At 35.4% G+C, this 26,593-nt stretch overlaps 1 protein-coding gene across 2 annotated transcripts in view; it reads left to right on the top strand.

Moving 5' to 3' along the window:
- Window positions 1-26,593, top strand: part of Sestd1 (SEC14 and spectrin domain containing 1) — a 131,268-nt gene that overhangs the window by 46,248 nt on the left and 58,427 nt on the right. For both annotated transcript variants that reach the window (XM_078017676.1, XM_078017677.1), the window contains exons 3-5: window positions 1,641-1,749; window positions 10,368-10,458; window positions 12,729-12,842. In XM_078017676.1, the coding sequence (XP_077873802.1) occupies window positions 1,641-1,749; window positions 10,368-10,458; window positions 12,729-12,842 (314 nt within the window). The remainder of the gene's footprint in view (window positions 1-1,640; window positions 1,750-10,367; window positions 10,459-12,728; window positions 12,843-26,593) is intronic.

Genomic DNA, 26,593 nt, shown 5'->3' with positions numbered 1-26,593 from the left:
CACACAAATAGAATGGGCACCATGGACCCTATTTGGGGTCATTTGGATGACATTATCTACTTTTCCCTTCTTAATCTCACTAGGTCCTGTTATAATATCTTGATAATACTAATGTCTTTTTTCTCAAAATATCTTATAAATTGGCATGTTTACCTAGTATGAATGACGAAAGATGAAATAAGAAATTGAAGTCTATTAGTATTATTGTCTCCTTATTTTTTTTTAAAGAGAGAGAGAGAACAACATCTTTATTTTATTTTTATGTGGTTCTGAGGATCCAACCCAGCGCCCCGAGCATGCCAGGCGAGTGTGCTACCACTTGAGCCACATCCCCAGCCCTGAAATCTGTATTTTAAATAAAAACAAGCAATTGGTTCACTATTAATAATTCGTACCGTCAACCTAATGAAGGACAGAAGACCACTTACAGTAGCATGTCATGTCTCTGATGCAAACTTTTTTTTTTTTTTTACTTTACTCAGTTCTTGGTGATAGATTTCTAAGGCTGATATAGAATTATACTCCTCAGGATTCGCTGGTTTTTAAGCTTTTAACTCCGCTATAATTGTCAGTGGGTGGGGAGACAGGTTCCAGTATGAAAGTCAAGCCTGTGGGGAACTTTCAGAAAAGCTGTGTGAATAAAAAGGTTTAAAAGTTACATTTTAATGCATAGGGCACACTAAAGGGATCTTGGACATGCAAGGAGTGTGTGTGCCTCATGCCTTGGCCCCCAGGCCTCAGGAGCCCAGGTCCCAACCTCCTCCTCTGCTCGATGGGGCTTCCTCTTCATGGTCTTATCAACAACATAGGCCTCTATGACCTTGGTGAACCAACTGAGATCATTCCTTATCACAGAACGCTCTCTTGACTGAATTTATAAATTCAACTCCTTTTAAAAAAGTCTTAGCATTTTTGTGAAACTTTTCACATATATCACAGCTTTTATCATTTTCTAAATCCCTTTTTATAATATTTTAATGTATTTTGTATAACATACCCTACCAAATAAATGGTCATATTTCATCCAGTTATTTCTTAGGACATAAAACTTTTCTTCCTAGGTGCAAATTTATTTTATTTTACTTGTAAATGCTTATTGTGCTAGGCACACAGTAGGTGTTGGATGATTGATTACATTAAGAAACAGACTAAATGGAAGAAAATTAAGATGATAACTACTATGTTTGGATGAAGAGTTCATGAGTAAATTTTTTCTCTTATTTTTTTCTAAATTTCTATAATCTTGCCAGATTAGTATAAACACTTATAAACTACAAATAGTTGTTAGATATTTTTAAAATTATATCTTAACCTTGTAATTGTTTTGATAACATTGGATTTAGATATGTATTATGTATTATTTATTAGATGCCTTAATACCTGTCGTGTCTTAAATTTATTCTTTTTTGGTACTAGAGATTGAACTCAGGAGTGCTTTTTCACTGAGCTCATCCCCAGCCCTTTTTATTTTTTGAGACACCATGTCACTAAGTTACTTAGGCCTCATTTAAGTTGCTGAGACTGGCCTCAAACTTGGAATCCTCCTACCTCAGCCTCTCAAGTCCCTGGGATTATAGGGGTGTGCCACTGCACCTGGCTTATTATATGTTACATTTGTATTCTTTTTTTTTTCTTTATAGGAGGAAAGGACCGTCGAAGTGGCCTCATTCTGACAATTCCATTATGCCTTGAACAAACAAATATGGATGAGCTGAGTGTCACTTTGGACTACCTGCTCAGCATTCCAAGGTGACTGTAAAGGTGTCTTTTCTTATATCTCAACATGTTTTTATTCATTTACAATTGGTTCCTGCTATTGTTGAAGTATAATTTGCTATCTCATTTGCTTTAATTAGCAATGAAATTACATTAAAATAGTAGAATCAGTAAGTTATGACCACACAGCAATTAAATACTTACTTTATGCTTTTCATGCACTTACTATATACAGATTTCTAAAATGTATGTACTACCAGTGTTTAAACAATTAAGAGTCATTATGCACCTTGGAACATTAGCAGAATTGAAGAAGTTAATTTAGTGGATGTCATCTTTTATTTAGGTCACTGTTTTACTATATGGATATAAATGCAACAATAGGATTATAATATATTGAGTGAAGGCTACTAGGAATTTTCAAAATATTTTTGTTTTTAGAAAATAATGTTCAAAAAAGTTCATGTATGAATCCATAGGTCTTTGAACTTTTAAATGTCAATTCTTCAGTGAAGACAAAACTTACACCTTCCTATTTGCTTGAGTATACCCATCACTTCAACAGCAAAAACAAAAACAAACCTTCCCAACTTCCTCTCTGACAGTTGATATTTGGGGGACTAAAGTGTTGACCACATGATAGAATCATTTGGGGATTTTTTTTTTTTTTAAATTTGATGCCTCAGATCCACTTCCAGAGATTCTGACCCAATTGCTATTGGAAGGTACGCTCAGTAGAATTTTTCTTTAATCCTTTAAGCTTCCCATATAATTCTAATATGCAGCTAGATTTGCAAGACTCAGCAGTAAAGCATGATAGTGAGCACAGGTTTGTGTGAGTAAAATCTAGAGGCAGAAAAAGAAACCAATCTATATATATGCCCTTAAGCTCTAGATGGTGAATTTAAAATGTTTTAGTCACAGTAGACAATTCTCTTTTTTCTTTTCCTGTATTTGCATTTTATTGACATAATAACTTATTTTATTTAAAACCACCTTCAAGAGTACAGGTTAAAACTATATTTGGAAAAAAATTTGGATAGTTTAGTGATTATATTGCTGATTAATTTTTTCTGTACTGGAGAAGACTTAAATTAAAAATTTAATTTTTTTTTCACTTTCTGGAGAGGAAATTATCAGGCCCCAAAGTTGTGTGTTCATATTGAATAACCTTATAGTCCTTTGAACTGCTGATGTTTGATTTATATTGTTCACCATTAGGTAACAAATTTCTTTTTTTAGGTAACTGAGATTTGCTGGAGTTACAGCTCACAGATTATGGTAAAAGTACTCATAGGTGGGTTTGTAGAAGGTTAACTGTTTCAGGGAATTTGGAGAACATCAGAACCACCTTCCTTATTTTATGGTTCAGGGGACTGAAACTTAGAGGTCAGGGTTACTTGTCCAGGATCACACAGCCAGTTAGTAGTAGAGCTGGGTCTAGAATCTATGATTCCTGACACTAATCCAAAACCTCTTTGTACTTCAGATGTTTATTATACAGTATAAATGCCTCTTACATGAAGTCTGGTTTGGAAATTCAGATGAAAAGCAAAAACTATTTATAGTTTAGATTACTTTTGAAAAATGCCTGAGGAAGGATTAGAGACCTGCGTACTTGTTTGGACATACTTGCTGGGTTTTCCTCCAGCATTGAGGCTGAGATTTAGAAGACAACAGGTGACTTGTGATGACAGGTTGATAGGATATGGTGTTGGGGTGCTGCTCAGCCCATAATAGCCAGGAGGCACATGCTCAGGCACCTGCTCCCTCTTCCTCCAGGTGGTCATTCAGTTGTCATCAACCCATGAGGTCAGAGTCCTCATGCCAAAAGCCCCACCTTTGAATATTGCTGCATTGGTAATCAAGCCTTAACCCTTGAGTCTTTTTTTTTTTTTTTTTTTTGGTCTTTTTGGCTACCAGGAATTGAACTCAGGGATACTCAACCACTGAGCCACACCCCCAGTTCTGTTTTGTACTTTATTTACAGACAGCGTTTCACTGAGTTGCTCAGCAGCTCACTTTTGCTGAGGCTGGCTTTGAACTCATGATCCTCCTGTCTCAGCCTCCCAAGCCACTGGGATTACAAGTAAACCCTTGAGCCTTTGGGTGGGGGGTTCTTCATATCCAAACCCTAACACTGAGCAATTCATGTTTGTTGGGATAACCAAACAAACACATACAAGTTTGAGTTGAGTATTTGTTTGAGTTTGTCTTACCAAATTTTTTTAGAACTAAATTCAGAATAGGCCCCTGAATGGATGATGATTGGAGGCCAGATACAGAAAAATTGTCCCACAATTAAGGAAGTGTAATGGGTAGTATTTCCTCATTTAATTCTTATAACTCCCTGTGAGACAAACACTATCATCCTCATTCCCATGCCACATTCGAGGGAATTGAAGCCCAGAGGGACAAGCAGTTTAGGTGGCTCCACCACAAGCATGTGGCCCACTGGGCCAGTGATGGAGTCTGAACCCAGCAGTCCAGCTCCATGGCTGTGCTTCTCAATACCATGCTAGGATTCCACTGCATATCTGTGGCTAACTTCTGGTATGTTTTCATGTAAAACCTGGATCTGTGATGACTCTAATTGACATATGAAAATAACTCTGAATATAGCATTATGAAAGTTATATTGAACATCTTTTTAATTCACTTTAACTTTTTATTTCAACAGTATAGTATATTCAGTAATATTTAAAATCATAGTGTCTTTTAGCTCAAAGGGCATTTCTTGACCTTCTAATTAGAGAATTGTGGAATATCAGGGTTAGAAAATGCTTATAATCATGTAGTCTAACCATGTAAATCCTCTCTATAGAAATGTTCCCAAGTTCTTGCCTAGGGTATTTTTGATAGAAATTCACCATCTGTTAAAGCTACCTATTTTTCTCAAGTTTTGATTTTAAATCCTTTTTTTAAACTAATTATAGAAAAAATTGTTATAAAAGAAACATCAGATGAATCTCATGGCTGCTTTTTCTATTTCTATGAGGAATGTCATTGGGATTTTGATTGGAATTCCATTAAATCTGAATAGTGCTTTTGGTAGTAAGGTCATTTGACAATATTAATTCTGCCTATCCAAGAACAAGGGAGATCTTTCTATCTTCTAAGGTCTTCTTTAATTTCTTTCTTTAGCATTCTGTAATTGTCATTGTAGAGGTCTTTTACCTCTTTCATTAAGTTGATTCCCAAGTATTTTATTTTATTTTTTGAGCCTATTATAAGTGGGAATAATTTTCCTAGTTTATCTTTCACTGATAAACTTTATTTGTCACTGATGTACAGAAATGCCTTTGATTTATGGGTATTGATGGTTCAGAGTAGAGGACATAGAGACAAACCCACAGAAATACAAATAATAATATCTCATATTAGACAAAGGCGCCAAAAACCTATATTGGAGAAAAGATAGCCTCTTCAACAAATGGTGCTGGGAAAACTGGAAATCCATATGCAACAAAATGAAATTAAACCCCTATCTCTCACCATGCACAAAACTCAACTCAAAGTGGATCTAGGACCTAGGAATTAAACAGAGCCCCTGTGCCTAATAGAAGAAAAAGTAGGCCCAAATCTTCATCATGTCAGATTAGGCCCCACCTTTCTTAATAAGAAACCCATAGTGCAAGAAGTAAAATCAAGAATCAATAAATGGGATGGATTCAAACTGAAAAGCTTCTTCTCAGCAAAAGAAACAATCAATGAAGTGAATAGAGAGCCTACAGAATGGGAGCAAATTTTTATCCCTCACACATCAGATAGAGCATTAATCTCTAGGATATATAAAGAGCTCCAAAATCTTAACACCAAAAAATCAAATAACCAAATCAATAAATGGCATGAGGAACTGAACAGACACTTCTCAGAAGATGATATACAATCAGTCAACAAGTGTATGAAAAAAAGTTTAACATCTCTAGCAATTAGAGAAATGCAAATTAAAACTACTCTAAGAATCATCTCATGCCAGTCAGAATGGTAGCTATTAAGAATACAAATGACATTAAATGTTGTCGAGGATGTGGGGAGAAAGGCACACTCATACATTGCTGGTGGAACTGCAAATTGATGCAGCCAATCAGGAAAGTAGTAGGTGATTCCTTGGAAAACTTGGAATGGAACCACCGTTTGACCCAGCTATCCCACTCCTCGGTTTATTCCCAAAGGACTTAAAAACAGCATTCTATAGTGACATAGCCACATCAATGCTTATAGCAGCACAATTCACAATAGCTAAACTGTGGAACCAACCTAGATGCCCTTCAATGGATGAATGGATAAAGAAACTGTGGTATATATACACAATGGAATATTACTCAGCATTAAAAGAGAATAAAATCATGGCATTTACAGGTAAATGGATGGAATTAGAGAATATCATGCTCAGTGAAGTAAGCTAATCCCCAAAATACAAATGCCCAATATTTTCTCTTATATGAGGATACTAATACATAGTGGGGATGGGGTGGGGGCATGCGAGGAATGGAAGAACTTTAGATAGGGCAAAGGAGAGGGAGTGGAAAGGAGGGGTAAAGGGGTAAGAAAGACAGTAGAATGAGATGGATATCATTACCCTAGGTACATTTATGAAGACATAAATGGTGTTTATAACCAGAGACATGAAAAATTGTGCTCTATATGTGTTCTATGAATTAAATTACATTCTGCTGTTGTATATCACAAATTAGAATAAATAAATTAAAAAAGAAACATCACAATAAAGAGGTTTAATGATGTGCAGAAAATCACAGAGACATTAAGGACATAAATCTTGTCACTCAGTAAATACATGAGAGCCTACCGGGAGCTTTTCCTCGTTCTAGGTGCTGAGGTAGTGGGTGAACAAAGCAGACCCCATAGTCAGCACATCCTGTAGGTCAGACAGACATCATACACACAGGCACAGAGTGTTTGACACTCCTGAGTTATGAAAGCAAAACATGATCGGGAGACTGATGGAGTACAGGGGGTATGTGGTGATAGTTTACAAAGATAACATTTTACTAGAGCTGATTGAAGTGAGGGGCTCTACATGTATCTGATGAAAGACCATTTAAGACTGAGGGAGAAGGCTAGGGGTGGTGGCATACACCTGTAATTCCAGTGACTCAGGAGACTGAGGCAGGAGGATCCCAAGTTTGAGGGCAGCCTCAGCAATTTGTTGAGGACTTCAGCAACTTAGCAAGATCCTGTCTCAAAAAATAAAAAAAGAACTTTACCACTGGGGGTGTAGCCCAGTGGTAAAGTGCTCCTGGGTTTAATCCCTAGTACCCAAACACAACAAAACAGAGGGAGCAGGGTATGCAAAGGCTCTGAGGCAGGAGGAAGTCTAGTATGTTGTGGAAACAGCTCGGAGGCGAATGTGGCTGGAGTAGTATGAGAGAGAAGCAGAATGCTGGCCTGTGGTCTGAAGGAGAGGCTGGAGTCAGTCATGGAGGATCATGTGGGCCACAGTCAGAGCTTCAGCTCTGAATGAGAAGGAAGTGGTCGGACTCAGAAGTTGTGTAACACACATCATCTGAAAAAATTCAAAGGCTCTCTAAAGTTAAAGCACCATGTTAGAAGCTGCTCAAGTATCACTAAGACATTATTCTTTTCTCTGGAAGCATGTTACCTAATGAAGATGAGTTGAAAGCAAGTAATTATAATAAAAGCATAAGTGAAGTTAGTGCTGTTATGTGGGCAGAAGCGGAATTCTGTGAATGTAGGAGAAGGTGCTCTCGTTTGTAGCTGAAGAAATTAGTGGAGTGCAGTAGGCTACTGAGCCCAGGGAGTCTCTCAACCATCCCTTTCTTCGTCAGAAGTGAGTGAGCTTATTAAGGAGCCTCACTTCTTTTACAGAGCTGTTTTAAACTTGGCCGTGTCACCTTTGAGAGGCTCCACTGGAGTAGGAATGAGGAGGCAGGGTCCTAGGTGTTTTTTTTTTACTACTGTAAAAGTTATAAACACGCTAGTAGTAACGTAGTAATTTATTAAGGTTCTGCAACATGCCTTTTTTAAAGGCATAACATGCTTCTAAATTAAATATGTTGTTAAACGTTTAAACCATCACTCCCCTTGAAGGAATGAAGTCAGCAACAAACAATTTCCTTTCAAAAATTTGAAAGACGACTTCATCTTGCAATTTTGAAATAATATCTTTGGATTTTGTGTATTTTCATTATCTGTTAACTTAGTAAAGTGTGAGAAAATTATGATTAAAGGTATTTATAGTATGTGAAAAGATAAATTCATGTGTTTTATTCAAGATCACTACAGATGGTATTTGCAAGCTTCATTACTTAGTCTTAATGTACAGATTAATTTGTAGTTTGCTTTCAGGCTTAAAATGTTTTGTAAAACATTTAACAAAATGGTTGTGTAACTTGCTTCTCAGAGATGTAGAGGCTGATGACAAGAAACTATCAAATTCTGGGACTGGCACATTTTTGGTGGAAAGGCCCTGTGCTGGCCAGCTCTGTGGTAGTGCGTTGGGGGAGGCCCTGAGTTGTTGCTGCCTCTCCAGAGACAACTCAGCAGACAGCCGCCCTGTCTAGGATGAGCATTCTGGGGCTTGTATCTCAGCCCAGGCATGGTGGTCTTTCTAGATACCTAGTTGTTGGGGAACGCCAGGAATTTCCTCCTTGCCTGAGCCTGAACATAGTAATTTGGTGTGGGGTTCGCTTCCCTCCTCAAGTCATTATATGCTGTTGCTAATCCACTAATCAGAGTGTTGTGTCACCTTTTTTTTTGTCTCCAAGAACACCTGGTAGATCCTTTATTTTGTAATGCCAGTTCAAAAATTGAGTACTTAAATTTTCTTTAAGTTGAGATTTAATTCATATATGAAAATCACCCTTTTCATAAAATATACAATTCAGTGGATTTTAGTATAATCACAGGATTGTGCAACCATCACACTAATTCCAGTTTATTTTCCTCTGTCCGGAGAATTTTTTACACATTTGCAATCACTCTCCACTTTGGCTTCTGTCAGTCACTAATCTACCTTCTATCTCTGTGGATTTGCCTGTTGTACACATTTCATTTAAGTGGAATCTCACAACATGTGGCCTTTTTCATCTGGCTTCTTTTACTTGGCATGTTTTCAAGGTATATCTATGCTGTAGATAGATAGTCATATCAGTCCTTCTTTCTTATGAATGAATACAATTTTATTGTATTCCTCCTGTTTATCAGTTAGTAGACATTTGGATTATTTATCAGTTAGTAGACATTTGGATTGTTTTGACTATCATAAATTATGCTACTCTGAGCATTTATGTGCAAATTTTTATGTGAAGGCTTCATTTTGCCTCCTCGAGCAGTCCTCTCTACTTTGGAAGCTTGGCTTTTCTCTCTACCTACAGAAGAGCCTATTCTCCCTCCCAGTTTTTAGCAGCATTTTTGAGGTCTTACTGTTTCTCAGTACAGCTGGACTTGTTTCTCCAAGGACCCTCTTGGGACTCACGTAAATGCTTAGAAGGAACGGGGAGGACCAGTGAACTCTCTCAGACTGTTGGATTTAAATTCTAGGAAAAGGTCTGCTGTTTACCTTTTCTACAGTATAGGGGATTGAGAGAACTTTTGGTGGGGACAACTTTCACTCTCCAGTTCTTCCCTGCTAAGCAAGGTTGTAGGTTCTTTCTCTGTACTGGAGTAAGGGCAATTGATGCTTGCATAAAGTTGATAAGTAAAGTAGTAGTAGTAGTGGTTATGTAATTTTGCCTTTTGGATGGAGTTTTTCCATACAGAAGTTGTGCTATATGAGGGTAGACTACATATTTGAATAATTGGATATAATATATAGCAGTAGCATGCCGGGAGCGGTGGCATGTCTGTGATTCCAGCAACTTGGGAGGTTGAGGCAGAGAAGGATTGTATGTTTGAGGCCAGCCTTAGCAAATTAGTGAGGCTCTAAGCAACCCAGTGAAACCCTGTCTCAAAATAAAAAGGGCTGGGAATGTGTCTCAGTGGTAGAATGCCCTGGGTTCAATCCCTGGTACAAAAAAAGGAAGAGAGAGAGAGAGAGGAGGCACATGTTCAACCTATTTATCCACACTTAAGTATTTTATTTGTCAGGTAGCTGAATGAGAAAGTGAGAGCAGAGATGGACCAGATTTGGTGTATTCAAGCTTTGAATTATTTTGTATAGCAAATTCTATTTCATCATATTAAATTTCCCCAAAAGAGTACCAACAAGCCAGGTTCCAAGGTTTAATGACATTCTTATTTTCTTCCTGTTTTAAACTATTACTTTGCAAATCTTGCATTTCATTAGGAAGGAGAGACAAGAACTACATAAGCACTTGACAATCAGTAGTTGCCTACTTTGCCAGGATCCCATTGTACAAATGAAAAAATTGAGAGCTAGTGAGACTGCTTGAATGTTGCTTTGATTTCATCACTTTTTAAGACATTAACTTTCCAGGATTTTAGAGTAATTTTCTTTCAACATTAACTTGTAAATTAACTTTCCTGGAATTAAAAAAAAAATTGCTTCTGAAAATTGTGAAGAATTTTATTTATTGATAATGAAGGCCAAATCAAGTAAGGTAAATTAAATCCCCTATATTATTAAAATTTTTACCTTCTTTATTTAGAATTATGAAGAATAAAATCCAGAGCTCATTTTAATATGTTATAATTTTGTTTCATTTCAGTGAAAAATGTAAGGCTAGAGGATTTACTGTGATAGTGGATGGAAGAAAATCACAGTGGAATGTGGTGAAAACAGTCGTCTTAATGCTTCAGGTGAGTCATTTTTTTGTTTACCAGAAAAATCTTTTTATTTTATACGCAACAAATCATGATGAAAATGACAAATTTATTCCATTTATTGGACCATGCTCAGACTTCTCGGCAGTGACCAAACTCTGAAAATGTGTATGTCACTATTGGATTGTTGGAATTCAATTTTTATATGTTTGAATTTATGAGTAAAGTAAATCTCAGCCCCATAGTACACATCTGTAAATACGTGAAGATAATATGTCACGTTCTAGTCATTTAAACAAGGCAGTCGTGGCTCTCGGGTGTGCAGGTGAGCACCATGAGATTCCCAGGGAGCTGGCAGGTAGGCTGCTGATCTCATCATGCCCCTGTGCTCCCGGCTTGTGCCACAGTTGGAAGCCTGCCTGGGTAAGTTTAGCCTGAAGAGGTCTCTCAGTGACTCTGGTATGTATTTCCATTCTGGCCCCCCTTTTCCTCCAAAGCCTTCAGGATTCATGATGATCTTAGTAGTCACTCATAGCCCAGAAGACATTTACTTAACAGCTGTGTCCTCAGGGACTTCAACAGGTCAAAATTGACATTCAGTAACACTTGAAGTTATGAATTGCTTGAGAATTGACCGTAGTCTTGTGTTTTATATTAACTGTGTTCCTCACAGAATATTTCTGCTAACTCTGGCATGTAGTAGGTATCTTACTATAGTAGATTGAAAATATGGTAATATGAAATGGAAAAATAAAACATCTGCGCGATGGAAGAAGGTAAATTGTTCTCAGGGACCTGGCCTTCCTTAAAAGGGCTCTGGAGATGGTAAACTTTGAGTTAAATAACAGATATTACCTAATTTAAATGAGAGCAAATGGAAAATGATTTCTGGAAGGGATTGTGACTTAGTGATAGCTCAAAAAATGAAGCAAATTCAATGAAGGGAGTTGATAACCAGGCCAGTTTGGGGGAAATATAATTTGCCAGTAACCTGGGAGAGTGAACATTCAGTTAGGTGAACACCAGTGATATTGAAAGAAAAATCAAGAATTCTAAGTGAATTGGAGAAATAATTGGTAGTTGCTTTAAGGTTTTGTGAAAGAAATATAATTTAAAAGTTTAAGTGATAACCAAGTAGAAAGAGTCTCAATGTATTTAGGATAATTGGGAAAAAGGTATTTGAGGGGTGGGAACAAAGTGATATTTTTAGTTTTTAGTTAACAGTTTCAATGCTTAATTTGGTTCAGGTGCTGTGTTTAGCTTCTGTATAAATTATCTCATTTAATTTTAGCTTCACAATGTTGCAGAGCAGGTTCTTTATTTTCAAAGGTCAGTTGAGGTCCAAGAATTGTAAATAACTTAAAACTAGAAATTGGTGCAGCCTGAGCACCAGCCCTTGGCTTTATGCTTGCCAAGGATTATTTACCAGCAGCATGATCTAAAGTCTCAGAAAAAGTCCTAAGGTGGGGACAGGCCTATATTCAAGGAGAAGGTACGGCTGTTATAGAGGAGTAACCCAGAAATCAGCAGAGACTAAGTTGGGAGGGCCTCAGTGGCCCTGGAAAGGGATTTGAATTTCTATTTTGAGAATCACAGAATGTCAAGAAGTAAGGTCTGTTAATAGGATATTTCAGAAAACCGGCTGGTTTGGGGATATTGGCATTACAGTTGGTAGGAATGGTTTAAGATGTATTTTAAAGTTAGGTTATACAGGACTTCCTGATAAAATAAGTGTGTAATATTTAGGTCAATAAATGTTAATTTCCATTCTTGAGGTAATAAAGAATAACCCTATCTAGTGAATATGAAATTGAATTCCATCAAAGCTTAGTTAGCTCTTTGTCGTCCTCTTCAAGTAATAATCATGTAGAATCTCAACCTTTTCTCTGTATTGGCTGATAAGAAATTTATTTTGTGAGAAAATTCATTTATATCTTAAGAAATTCTTCAGGATGGTAGTATTAGAAATGCTTTTTTCGTATAACAGAAAAACCAATTTAAAGAATTTCTCAGCTAAAAATTAAGTCTTGCAGTTTAAGCATATTCCTAGTAGAGAGATTGAAGAAGACACACACACACAAAAATTTACTATCTGTTTAATATTGTTTGAAATCTTTTCTGGCTAACTTGTCTTTCCTGTTTGCATTGCCATTGATGTTTTAAAGTTTGGAGTATTACTTGTACTTTATTATTTTAATTCTTTTTCAAAGTCTCTTAGCATATTCATGATTATCTAGTAATTTGAAAGTTTAGTAATTTACTCATTTTACATGTGTAATTTACATTTATTTTTCTGTATTTTACAGAATGTTGTTCCAGCTGAGGTATCCCTTGTTTGTGTTGTGAAGCCAGATGAATTTTGGGATAAGAAAGTGACACATTTTTGTTTTTGGAAAGAAAAGGATAGACTTGGCTTTGAGGTAAATATACTTAAAAAAAAAAGTGTATTATATCTCTTAGTTTTAGTTTGTTCCCGTTGGTTACTAAGCAATGCTCAAATAGTACCTAAGTAATACTACAATTAGTGTATAGTTGTTAAATGAATTATGATTCATTGTCAAAAACTTTTGCAAAAGCCTTTTTATTTTTATTTATATTAACTTCTTTGAAAAAGTAGAACCTTTTTATTTAAAAAATTTTCATTGCATTACCCAGAGTAAATAACTATGAGAAAATTCTACGCATTTGGAGTTGAAATTAAAGTGTACTTTCTATGATATATCTAATTATTTTTTAATATCTTGCTTAGTTTGTTGGATTTTTTCTTTTTCTTTTTGGATACTGGCAATTGAACCCAGGGCAATTTAGCCCTTTTTATGTTTTATTTTGAGACATGGTCTCCCCTAAGTTTCTTAGTTGCTGAGGCTGTCCTTGAACTTGTGATCCTCCTGCTTCAGCCTCTTGTGTAGTAGGGATTCCAAGTGTGCACCTCTGTGCCCAACTCTTAATTTGTTTTGATAGATGAACACAGTATCCATCTTGTCTTATTGATGCTATTCTCTTTCTCTCTCATTTTTCTTTTATGAAAATACATCTTACTAAAAATAAGAAAGAAGCCCTAAAATGGATTATAAATTTAGACAATTTTGTCATGTTTTTCTTTTACAGCCTGTTGAATTTCCAGTTTTTTAGTAAAGAGTTGATAGATACCAAAGTCTATCTCTGAAAAAACAATGTCTAACCCAAATTCTGTAGAATATAGACACTGGGAATGCTTATAAGAATTTGATAGTAAAGTTTCATGTTGGACTTTGCTGTAATATAATAGTCATTTTTATTTTCATGGAAATCAATATCAGCATATTTTTGGTAGAGAGGAAAGGTGGCCAATGTATATTAGAAAGATTTAAGAAAGCCTAGTTTATTCTTAAATGAGATAGCTAGAAGAGTCTTGAAAATGTTGATTTTTTTCCCTTTCACTTAAAAAAATGCAGCTATAGTTAATATGCAATGCAGTATATTCATTTGAGGGTATAAGTCTGAGCATTCTGAACAAACAGAAAATATAATAGTTTCAAAACTACTGCCACAATCAAGAAATCAGGAAATGTCTCAGCATTCCCAGAAGTCCCTGTGTTCTGTAGTCAGCTTCTCCATCTACAGCCCCCATCAGCCATTGATATGCTTTATGTCCCAACAGTCCTGCATTTTCCAGAAGGTCATATAAGAGGAATAATACAGCAGGTAGCATTTTAAATATGGCTTCTTTCACATAGCATTTAAGATTCACTCCTATTGTTTCATGTGTTTCTCTTATTGCTGACCAGTGTTGCATGACATAGATATGTCAGCTTGTTGATTGGTTCCCAGCTGAGAGACACTTGGGGCTATTTTCAGTTTTTCTTGATTACAAATAAAGTCATTATGAACATTCATTTGTAGGTTTTTTTTTTTGTTGTTGTTGTTATTTTTTGGTGAACGTAGATTTTTATTTTGAGGGATAAAATACCCAGAAGTAGGATTATGGGGTCATATATTAAGTATCTGTTTATAAGAAATTGCCAATAGCAGTGTAAGTTGCTATATGATTTTTCACTGCCACCAGCAAAGTGTGAAAGTTCCAGTTGTATCCTTGTCAGTGTTGGGTATTATCAGAGGATTGTTTTTTTCCCCCTTTGTTTAAATTATAGCTATTTAAATGCACGTGTAGATATTTCTCTTTTGTGGCCTTAATTACATTTTTCTAATGACTAATGGTGTTAGGATCTTTTCAAGTGCTTATTTGCCATCCATGTTCCTTCTTTGGTGATAAAGAAAAGCTGTCTTTACTCATAACACTTCTGACAACAGATGTGTGGCTATTTGTTCATTTATTTATTTTCCACACCAGCCAATTCTCTCTCTCTGGGCATCAACTGGTGTCCTGTTGTTTATTTTCAGTTTTGATACAACCTCAGCTAGCAAGACCCAAAAGTGAAGGCCTCAGTTCCTAAACTGCCCCCATTTCAGTTGCCGGTTCCAAGTTTTGAACACCCAGGGTACCCGACATTTTGTTCGATTTGACTGCAAATTAGGGGTTCACACAATTCCTTTAAGGCTCAGTAATTTGCCATAAGGTCTCACAGACACTTCTCAGAAGGAAGCACTTTACTTAAATTTTGTATTTTGTTAGAAAGGATATCATGGAGTGAGACCTAGAAGTATCCTGAGCACAGGAGCCATAGTCCCTAAAAGGGTTGGAGTGTCCCAGCCCCTCAGAATATGGATGTGCTGAGCAACCTAGCTCTCTGAACCCTGAATTTTAGGACTTTTTCTGGAGGCTTCATTAAGAAGACATGATTGATGATATTCTTGGCCACCAGTGTGTAGTCAATCTCTAGCCTCTCTCCCTTCCTGGGAGGTAGGAGGATGGGACTGAAAGTTCAAACTCTCTAGTCACATTTATCTTTTTGGTCACTTGCCCTCATCTTGAAGCCTTGAAGAGGCCCCTGTGGGAGACCAACCTTGCACGTGAAGGGGTCACACTCCCCGGCTGCGTGCTGAGGCGCTCAGTTACCCACTCTTCTTGGGTTTGAGGGTCGGTGTCTCGTGCATGGATGTGTCTTGCTACAGCCCCCTGGGGGAAGCTATGCTCACCTGTTCCTTTGTAATATAACCCCTTGCCCTGTTTAGGATAGAATCTTCCATGGAAGTGCCTTGTGTGTGTCCCCTTCCCTTACTGTGCCCTTGGGTGTGGCCTACCCAGGCTTCAGTCAACCTGCTGACAGTGGACATCATGAAGATAGACTCAGCCCCCTGAAACCTGACCCCTTGCCTCATTTGAATAGCTTTTCCTCAATAAAAGGGGTCCGCACGTGCTCTCGCTCTCTCTTCCTGCGGACCCTTAAGGTCAGAGGAGCCGTCACAGCAACCCCAAAGAAAAAGGTATTTGTGTCTCTTGTGTGGTTATTTTGTGCAGCCCAGTCAGCCCAGTTCAACTGGAGTAACCCCTGAGCCTTTTAGTCTAGAGAACTGAGTACCTGGCAGGCCTCCCCTCCAGCCACCCATCATCTCATTTGCATATAAAAGAACAATCATTCTAGAGATGCCAAGGGTCTTAGAAGCTCTTAGAAGTGTGAGAAATGGAGATACACTGTTTTAAGGTTCTTTCTCTACACTGTATAATATACAGTAACATACTAAAGACTGATTAATTACAGATGTATATTGTAAACTCTAGTACAACCATTAAAAAAATTTAAGAGATAAGCTAGTAACGGAGATAAGATGTAATCAGATAACAAATGTCAGGAACTGAGGATTAAGACGAAATATAACAAAAGATTCTCCTATCACTTGGGAAATTGCAAAGGTTCCAGGAGCTCTGTGCCAAGAACTGAACCAGGATGAAAAGCAAATAAATATTTTTTATATCACAATATCATATGATGTCTTTCAAATGTTTTGCCCCCTACTCCCCAATAAAGCACTTTGTTTTTTTGTTTTTGAATTTTGAGAGATCTTGATGTAATTTGGGTTGAAATAATTTATCAGATACATGCTGTACAAATATTACATCCCAGTCTATTGTTAGTCTGTTTATTCTGTAAATAGTCTATTTGCCCAGTTTTTGTTTTATGAATCATATCTGATTTTGGTGTTACCGCTGAGAAATCTTTGCCTAACTCAAGGTCACAAAGATTTTTCTCTTATGTTTTTCTCCTAGCTCTTGTTTAGTTTAGAATTTAAATTTAGATCTGTGAGCCATTTTCAGTCAGTGTTTATGTGAGCTATGACCAGAGAATCTGTGTTATGATTTCAGTCATTTTAAATTTGTTCAGGTTTGTTTTTTCACCCACTGTATGGTCCGTCCTGGTGAGTTTCTGTGTGTTTTCAAGAGTATGTATTCTGATGCTGTTGGGTGGAGTGTGCTGTCAAGGTGACCCATGGTATCATTCAGGTCTTCTGTATCCTTGGTAATTTTCCACCCATCTGTTCTTTCAATTATTGAAATAGGAATGTTGCAGTCTCCAATTATAATTGTGGATTTATTTCTCCTTTCATGTCTGTTACATTTTACTTTGCATATTTCGAAACTTTATTGTTCAGCACATAAAGATTCAGGATCATTTTGTCTTACCTGTTTCTTTATATTTAAAGTTAATTTCTTGTAGATGCCATATAGTTTGGCTTTGCTTTTATATTCAGTTTGACAGTCTCTCTCTTTTCATTGGTGTGTATGATTATTTACATATGATTATTTATATAGTTTTTGATATGGATAGTCTGTGTTGCTAAATTTTATATAATTTTCTTAAATGTGATTTTTTTTTTGTTTTTATAGCCTTTGAATTGAATGTTTTTTTATGGTTATATCTTATTTCCTTAATAACGACTCTTAATTTTTTTAATGGTTCACAATATCCATCTTTATATATACTAAAATGTAATAAATATATCTTAGGGTTTACAATCTGTCTCTTTAATTAACCATTGTTAACTTACCACATAGTGGAAACATCTTCAGTGTATCTTCCCTCCAGGGTCATCCTACAGTTTACTTTTACTGTGGTATAAACACAATACATTGTGATTCTTGATATAGACAGTGTTTAATCGTTTTGCAGCATTGAAATCTTTAAGAATGTTTCGTATTAATCTTTATCCTATTTCTGGTATGCTTTATTTCTTTTTGGAAATTTACCTCTTTGTCTGTTGTCACATTCCTTCTGCCTGTAGTGTTTGTAACATATCTTGCAATGCAAGTTGGTTGGGGCTGAATTTTCTTAGCTTTTGTTTGCCCAAAGAAAAAGGTTTATTTGTATTTCAGTTTTGTTGTTGTTGAGATAGGGTCTCATTAAATTGCCCCGCATCCTCCTGCTTCAAGCTCAGAACCCCCTGCCTCAGCCTCCTGGGTAGTGTATTTCCGTTTTGAAAGCTATTTTCAGTGGGGGTAGTAGCATTTTGTCTCATAGGGTCCCCAGCCCCTTCCAGCACTTTAGATATACTTAAAAGTGCTTTCTCACTGTCTTTGCCTTCTTGTGTTCATTGTTTCAGACAAGAAGCCTTCCATTGTGTGTAGCTTTGATCCTCTGTGTTCATTTGATCCTCTTTTTCTCTCTTTGGCTACCCTCAGGATTTTGATTTGATTTTAATTTTTAGCAGTTTATTTTATTATGTCTAAATGTGTTTTATTTGGTATTCATTCTATTTGGTATTCTCTGTACTTCTTGAATCTCTGGCTTTGATGTCTGCCATTTTGGAAAATTATCAGTTACTTTCTTTTCAAAATATTTTCTTTATCCCATGCTCTTTTTTTGTTTCTTCTGAAATTTCAGTAGACTACTGAAAATTTCCTCAGCATTTTATATTGTCTTTCTATATTATTCCCATGTTTTTCTCTTTGTATTGAATTTGGGTATTTCTGTGGATTCATATTCAAGTTCACTATTGCCTTGATTGTGTTGAGTTTGTTGATGTCAAGTTTCTTCATCTCTGTTACCATGTTTTTGGTTTGTAGCATTTCTGTTTGACTCTTCTTTTACAGCCAGGCCTCCATATACAGGAGTTTGCATTCATAGATTCAACCACACACTGATTGAAAATATTTTTAAAAATTGCTTCTGTACTGATCATAGATTTTTCTATGTCATTAGTTCCCTAAATAATACAGTATTAACAGCTATTTACATAGCATTTACATTTTATCATTTATCATGAGTAATGGAGAGTTGATTTGAAGTACACAGAGATATAAATAGGTTATATGGAAATGGACTGCCATTGTTTTAAAAGACTAGAGCATCTGTGAATTTCATTATCTGTAGGGAGGTTTCCAGAAACCAATCTAGATACCAAGGGACTGATCTAGTTTCTATCTCTTTGTTGAAATTTCTCATCTGTTCTTGAATGTTATCTTACACTTTATATCACAGTTATCTTAAATTCTCTACTTGATACTTCTAATATCTGGGTATTTTTATTCTGGTTATGTAATTTACTTTGGTTATTGACAGTGGGCTTTTTTTTTTCTTATTTTTCATTGAATATTAGACATCTTGTCTAAGACAGTGAAGACTCAGGTAATTAGTATTTGTATCTGCACATGTGCCCATCTTGTCTTTTGCCAAGCAGTACAGGGAAAATGTTGAGTTATTCTAGCAAAGAGTTGAGTTGGCTTTGGGCTTTGTTGTTGCTGTTTTTTCCTCAGTGTACCACAGACTTCAGATTTCTCTAGGATTACTTTGGAGCACTATTCTTTCCAGCTTTCTATTTTCTAAGTAGGAGCCAGATCCCCCTGCCTCCCCACCCAAAACTCCCTGCTTGACTATTATAACTTAGGAAAGAATGTGTGCCAGTAGTTTGAGGGAAGATGGCCTGCGCTGCTGGATTATAGTAGAAAAGGATATTCCCCTGATATTTGAGTGGGAAACTACATCCCAAAGAAAAGAGACAGAGGTATGTAGTGAGGGGAGAAAGCAAAAGCTGAACCCAGCGGCCTGAATTTTGTTTTAAGAGTCAGCTCCATGGAGAGTGAGTATTCCACACAGGCAGTGAGGTCTGCACTTTGTGGCTAGGCACATGTTGGAAGTACTCTAGAGAAGATGCAGAGTAGTTAAGAAACTAAAGCTGTGAGCCCAGAGTAAGGGATCCTTTCTCATCCTGTCTAAAGCATCCGCTCAGAAATGCTGTGTCTAGTTTGATCTTATGGTATATGAATTAAGAGTGGCTAAATATCTGTATCTTGGAGGATAAATAAAACAGTTTCTATCTATCTGCCTTTGTCTGATATCATAGATTTCATTTTAAAACAGAAGTCTTAAAGCTTCTTGTATCTCAATGTTTTCACTTAGACATTGAAGAGATTCAGCTAGGATATCTTTCCAAGTAAATAAGTACTAAGCACTAATTAAAAGCATGATGTCCTAAAGAGATGACGGTGATTTCAAAAGCTGGTTAATTTGCCATCAAACATGCCAATTCAGCACTACCCATTAAATGATACATAGAGGGTGGATCTGGCTCCTACTTAGAAAATAGAAAGCTGGAAAAAACGTTGCTCCAAAGTAATTCTAAAGAAATTTGAAGTCTGTGGTACACTGAGAAAAAACCAGCAACAACAAAGCCCAAATTTAATACAGATGTTTGTTTTATTAAAAATTATTTTGCTTGGTGTTGATTTGAATAATTTAGGCTATTGTAGTTCAGCCTATGTTTGTATGTATGATTTATATATTTTGGAAAGTGTAACTTTGTTTTGAGTGTTGGTATGTTTTACCCTTTAGAATTAAGGATAACAAAGATTTATTACCAGTTGTAATGGTCATAAACACCTAGCCATCATTATATTGAAACCTTTTTTGCCCATCATTGTATTTTTTTCTTCCAGGTGACCTCTCTTCCATCCCTTCTCTAGTGTTTTCCATTGACCATAGGTAGTCATCTCTCATTGCTATCCTTCTTATCTCTGAAATATTTACTTACCTGTTCAATTTCCTATAGTAACTCCTATAATATATGAGTTCTTTCTGTCCTTCTGCAGCATTGTACCTGATGACTTTGGCAGATTTTACTGGTTAGATGACAGCATGTATAGTCTATCTATTTATAAGATAAAATTGAGGTAGAATTGATAATAATCTCATTCTTATAAGCAAAACGATCTCTACCTTCCTTTTTTTTTGTCATGACAGTAAAAGTGCTATTTATTAGTCATGATAACCAGCCACCGATCTAAATTGTTTTTTTCTCTTATCTCTTCTTATTTCTGCATCTGATCCTTTTAATTTTTTTTTTAGGCCTAATAAATGGTAGGATCCAGGACCAATGGATACTTGCTTTTTCTTCTGTCAAGAATACCCGTGGCTTCACAAATTTGATTTCTTGCTAGTTTTTGCAGAGACTTATTTTCCTAATAGTGAGAAAAATATTCTCTAAGAGACGATTCCAAGCAGAGGTACACATCAAAATAGTATGTGTATGAAGCATGTACACAAGTGAATTTCTTCTAAGTCCACAGAAACCTACAAAGACACATTTTCTTTTTGGACCTTGCACACACATTTTTAACACAAGTAAAAGAAAAAACATCTGAGTCCCTGCATAGTGAACATTTCAGTGTTAGTTTTTTGGGAATGGTTTATTAGGAAAGGATGAATGATTTATTAGGAAAGGATAACTATTCTAGTTGCAGATGGAAAAATGAGAGTAAAGGAAAACAAGTTTTGAGTCTTATTCTATAAGTTACATTCCAGACTAAAGAAAACCTTTTCAAATGTTTTGATTAAAGACCGTATGGTAAATTTCCTTCCCTTCAAACTTCTGGAACCATGCTATGTACTAGCTAATAAAACATTGTGGTTTATTTATTTGTCTTCTCTTGACCTCTCTAATATATATAAATTATAGGAAAAGGCAATATTTGTGTAGGACTTTACTACTAAAAAATTCTGTGGTTTTTATTTCCTCTGAAAGGAATTTGCACAAGTTTGAACAGTGCGTGCGGGTTAGTGATCTTTTTTTCTTCCTTTCTGTAGTTCTACTGTTTTATTCTGGTTCTGTTTTATTCTGGTTTTATTTTGTGCCAGTTACTAGGTTTCAAATTTCTTGGAGTAAAGGGATCTGAAATTTAGATTTCTGCTTGGTAAAATGATAGCTGCTTAGAATGTAATGAGTAAATTTTTCCTTTATAAATTTCGTGGTACCTAACATACTAGAATATTTGTGGAAATGGCTATTTGAAAATAACATTTAGAGTTCAGCCAGATGAAAATATGAATAGGATTCTTTCCATATTCCTAAATTGATAAAGCATAGATTAAATATAATTTTCCTAAAAGTAAAATGAATTTCAGGCACACATAAAAAGAGCATAAGTAAAATATATTATTTAATTAATTAATGAGGTTCCCAATAATTTATAAGGTATAGTTCAACAAGCATTTGAGGGATTTAAGATTTTTAATAGGTGGATAAAGTTACCAAGTTAGAAACAAAATGAATATCCTATGAATCTATAAATTGTAAACTTTGAGGATATCTCTTATTCCATTGGACAGAAGTTTATCACTTGCACCAAATTATTGGCATTTCTTCTGAACTAGATCTGTAAGTTGACCCCTGCCCCTACTGAGGTTGATACCTATGAATCAGTCTGTAGAAAGCCAGTCAAAGGTATAAGCCCAGCACTTCATAAAAGAACATCCAGTGCTTTAGTATCTTTTGCCTGTTTCCAGAATTAAGGGCATTTTTCTTACACATGAATTAAACCTTTTATTATAAGAGGACATCAATAACATTCACTGCAGAATAGTAGAATCTGCTTTCTGAAATTTGATATGTTAGTTGTCTCTGTTTAAATTTTGTATTCTAAGCTGAGAGCAAGAGGTTTTTTTTTTTAAATGTTTTTCAAGGATATTTTCCAACCAGAAGATTTAAAGTAGAAATTGTTTCAACAAAAATACCTTTTCAAAAATATGAGTAGCTTTTTCATTTAAAATATATTAGTTTGAAGACTTTTTAATAATTGCCTTGTCAGTAATCCCTCTATGTATAAATTGCATTCATTTCATAGAAATTGTTATATTGCATAGTATGATGTCTTTAGCACTATAAAGATTATGGTAAAAATTGTATAAAGTGTAGTTCAGTCACATTTTTTTTTAATGAAGAATAAAAACTTTTTGCATATTTACAGAGTTATCTAGCAGTACAGGGTGGCAAACATTTTCTCATATACTGTGGTTTAAAAAGATATATAACAATTATAAAACATAATCTAGATTTTTTTTAAAGAATAGAAGTTAGGATTTCAAATATTAGATTATGAAAATATCCCCTTTCCCCACATACTTGATGACATAATAACATTTTTTCATTGTAATTTACATATAGTCCTTAAAATTTTTTAGAGTTATAGTTATACATAGCAGTTGGATATGTATAGTCTTAAAATCCAACATGACAATTGATAATTTTATAATCACTATGACTGATCATTCTGTGTCTTACACAACTTTTTTTTTTTTTTTTTGTACCTGAGATTAAACCCAGGAGCGCTTAACCACTGAGCAACATCCCTAACCCTTTTTTAAATATTTTATTTAGAGATGGGACCTTGCTAAATTGCTTAGGGCCTCACTAAGTTACTGAGACTGGCTTTGAATTCAGATCCTGCTGCCTGAGCATCCTGAGCTATTGGGATTACAGGCACGTACCACTGTGCCCTGTTTACACAATTTTTTAAATTAATGTCATTGTTAAGTGGGAAAAAGAAATTGTTCTGTTTTTATCTTGGTATGAAATGTCATTTAAATAGTTATGAAGTTCACTTTAATATTCAGTATTTTACAATTAATATAGTAAATCCTTTTTAAAAAAAAGTTTAAAACAAGTTCATTGTTTACTACTTCTTTATTATGTTTTGTGAAAAATACTGTGGCATGATAAGGAGTGTGTTCATGAGATTTTCATAACCATTTGGGAAATACTGCTTTAGTGAGTTACCATAGACCAGTCTAAAGAAATACTGGTTAGTTTTGGAAAATTTCCTCTTTAAAATACTTCCTGTGAAATAAAAATGCTGTTAATGGTTCCGTCTTCTCAGCAGGTAAGGAATTGTTTTGTTTTTAAGGTTTGCCTTCAAGCTAGATATGTGTTTCTATGAATTAATCACTTAATTAAAATAGGTGATATTGTTAATAAATATTTGAAAGTTTTGCAGAAGATAATAAAGAACTAAACAAATTTTTGGTCTAATTCACAGCGTTATTTCTTGTTCAATAGTCATTTCTTTGAAGGCTTTCAGAGCTTTCACTATAGTTATGGAAAATGTTTCTTTAGAATTTTCAGCAACTATGTCATTTGTTTTTCTATTTAGAATCACTGGATGAAAAGGGATTGATTATACATAATATATTGACCTAAATACGATTGGGGGGTTTATTTTCTAATTTTGGTTTTAATTTTATTGATAACTGCTCTTTGAGGCTGGAGCTTAACCAAAACTCTGATTGTGTTTCTTTGGTTCTTTTACTTTTTGGGTGTACAGTGCTGGGGATAAACCTTGGGCTTCAGCCATGCAATGAATGTACTTGACCTCTGAGCTGTATTTCCAACCTCCTCCCCTCCCCTTCTCTCTCTGCCCTTCCCCTTACTTCCCCCTTTCTCTTTTGCTTTTGATTCCCTTTTGCCAGGTAATAAAACATCACCAATAAGATAGAAATGACCCTCTAATAAATTCTTATACCAGTTTTTTTGTAGTAATGATTTTTTCATTGACTATAACAGAAAGGAATATAGGAAGTCTTACCACTATTTTGTAATTTAAGAAGCTGTAATGAAACAATTTAGAGAAAATCAGCTAGGTGTTGGATTTCTGATCTTTTACAACCACCCCAAAGAGTGTTTTCTTCATGTTGATTATTTGCTTTATAATTTGTTTTTGTGCTTTTTTTTTTCATCATAGTATGATCCTTTATTTATTTTTATTTTTTAAGATGATAAATATAATTAATCATTTCTCCTGAAATTATATATTACTGCCTTCTTTCTTGTATACATGCTGGGGGTTCCAGTACAGTTTGATTAAAAGTAAACAAGCTTTTCTAACTTCCGGAAATCTTCTCTACCTAGTTTTCTTTGAGCATTCTGGTTTTACTTCAGGCCTACAAACTGGTCTCTCCCCCCACAATGTTTTTTTTTTTTTTTTTTTCTTCAATAGTTTGCTCTTTTTGTGAAATTGCATCTCTCTGTGATGGTGGAGTAGAGTTGAATAAATGATCTATTCAATCAGATGTGGTTTATGGGCTGCCTGATGGCCAGTGGTATCATTTCCCCAGGCTAGAGGACAGTTACTCCCCCTTGTAAACAGAGTACATTGCTGTGGTGCCCTGGAGGAGAGATTCTCTTCCTCCTGATTCTTTTGCAAAGGTGGTTCTTAGGAGTACAGCATCTGCATGGAGTAAGATACTTTCCTGCTGTTGCCAAATCTTCACTGTTTTTTTCCCCCTAAAAGAATATTTCTAATAAAATAGAAACTGTTTTGCCAGCGTCTTCTGCCCTTTTCCTCACTCTCACCCTGTTAAATAACGATGAGGTTATTGTTGTGGAAACTAGGGTGTTTCATCACAGTGGAAGTTGTCCAGATTGTTCATCTGCAATGGCTAGAGTTTGAGTCTGTTGTTCAGATTGTTCAAGTTAAAGAATGTATGTAACTAAATACGTTCTTTAACTTGAGGTGCTTTTGGTGTTGATTTCAATTCTGTATATTAACATGGCAGGTCTACTGTTCTCACTTAAAATAACCATCTGTGAATTTTATAAGAATATGGATCCTATAAAATATTTAATGATATGGAAAAGATGCACTTTAGCTCTCCATAATTGTGATCTTCACTTAATCAGATGTGTTTTGCATAGGTAAAATATCATAATAGCCATAATTTTATTCAACTATTTCCTTTGAAATATTTTCATTAAAGGATATTATAGTCTTAAATATGTATTATGCCATAAAAGAAAGTAGATCTGTACTGTTTACATTTAAACTGATTTTTAGGAAAAGAGGTTTTAAGAATAATATTCAGATGGAAATAAACTTTTAATGGTCTGTTTTCCCTGTGATCCATTAAACTTGAAACCTACTTATCAAGGGTACAAATGTATTTTGGAACTATAAAGTGTAGGGAAAAAAATATACATATGATGAGGTTAACCAGGGTAGGTGGAAAGGTGCCTCTCCCTGGGTAAGACAGGCAATATGTTAGAGAATGACTCAAATGTATATAATGACAGCACATTAGAATTATGCCCTCTTGAAATGTGGTATAGATACAGAATGAAATATTATTCAGCATTAAAAGAGAATAAAATCATGACATTTGCAGGTAAATGGATGGAGCTGAGAGTATAATGCTAAGTGAAATGAGCCAGTCCCCAAAAGCCAAATGCCAAATGATTTCTCTGATTTAAGGATGCTGATCCATAATATGCTGTGGTGGCAGGGGATGGGAAGATTAAATGATCTCTAGATAGGTCAAAGAGGAAAAGGGGAGGGAGGGAGGGAGAGGGAGAGGGCATAGGGGTAGGAAAGACAGTGGAATGTGATGGTCATCATTACCCTAAGTACATGTAGGAAGACACGAAGGATGTGACTCTACTTTGTGTACAACAAGAGATATGAAAAATTGTGCTCTATATGTGTAATATGAATTGTAATGCATTCTGTTGTCAAATGACAAATTAAAATTTAATAAAAAGAATTATGCCCTCTTAGAGCTGAAAGACACACAGATCATTTCTTGCAGTTGCCTTCTGTAACAGCCTGGGAAATAAACCTACAGTGGTAGATTCCCTTAGGGTCTCTTCTGTAAAAGTAGTGAGTTTGTGGCAGAGCTCAGGTACCAACCTGGAATGATTGGCTTCTAGGTCAATATATTTCCAACTGTAAAATAATGATGATTTACCCAAGAAAAGGATTTGACAATCATTTGTGCTCTTCCAGTAAAGCCATGTGTTGTTATGACTAGAGGAGCAACAACTGTAGTGTATTTTCAACAAAGGCTTTAGAAACAAACCAGAAAACCTGCATCTACTTCTCTTTGTGAATGCATTGGACAGCTATCTCTGGATTATTACAGAGAAGTGAATGAAGAACTCGTATCTTTGGTAGAAACTTATCTTATTCATCTTTATGTTTCCAGCACTAAGACAAAAAGCTTCTAAAAAATAATGCTTCTGTTGAATCAATTTA

Source organism: Ictidomys tridecemlineatus, chromosome 7 (genome assembly GCF_052094955.1).
Source record: "Ictidomys tridecemlineatus isolate mIctTri1 chromosome 7, mIctTri1.hap1, whole genome shotgun sequence".
NCBI classification, from domain to species: domain Eukaryota; kingdom Metazoa; phylum Chordata; class Mammalia; order Rodentia; family Sciuridae; genus Ictidomys; species Ictidomys tridecemlineatus.
This window is presented reverse-complemented; position numbering and strand designations above follow the sequence as displayed.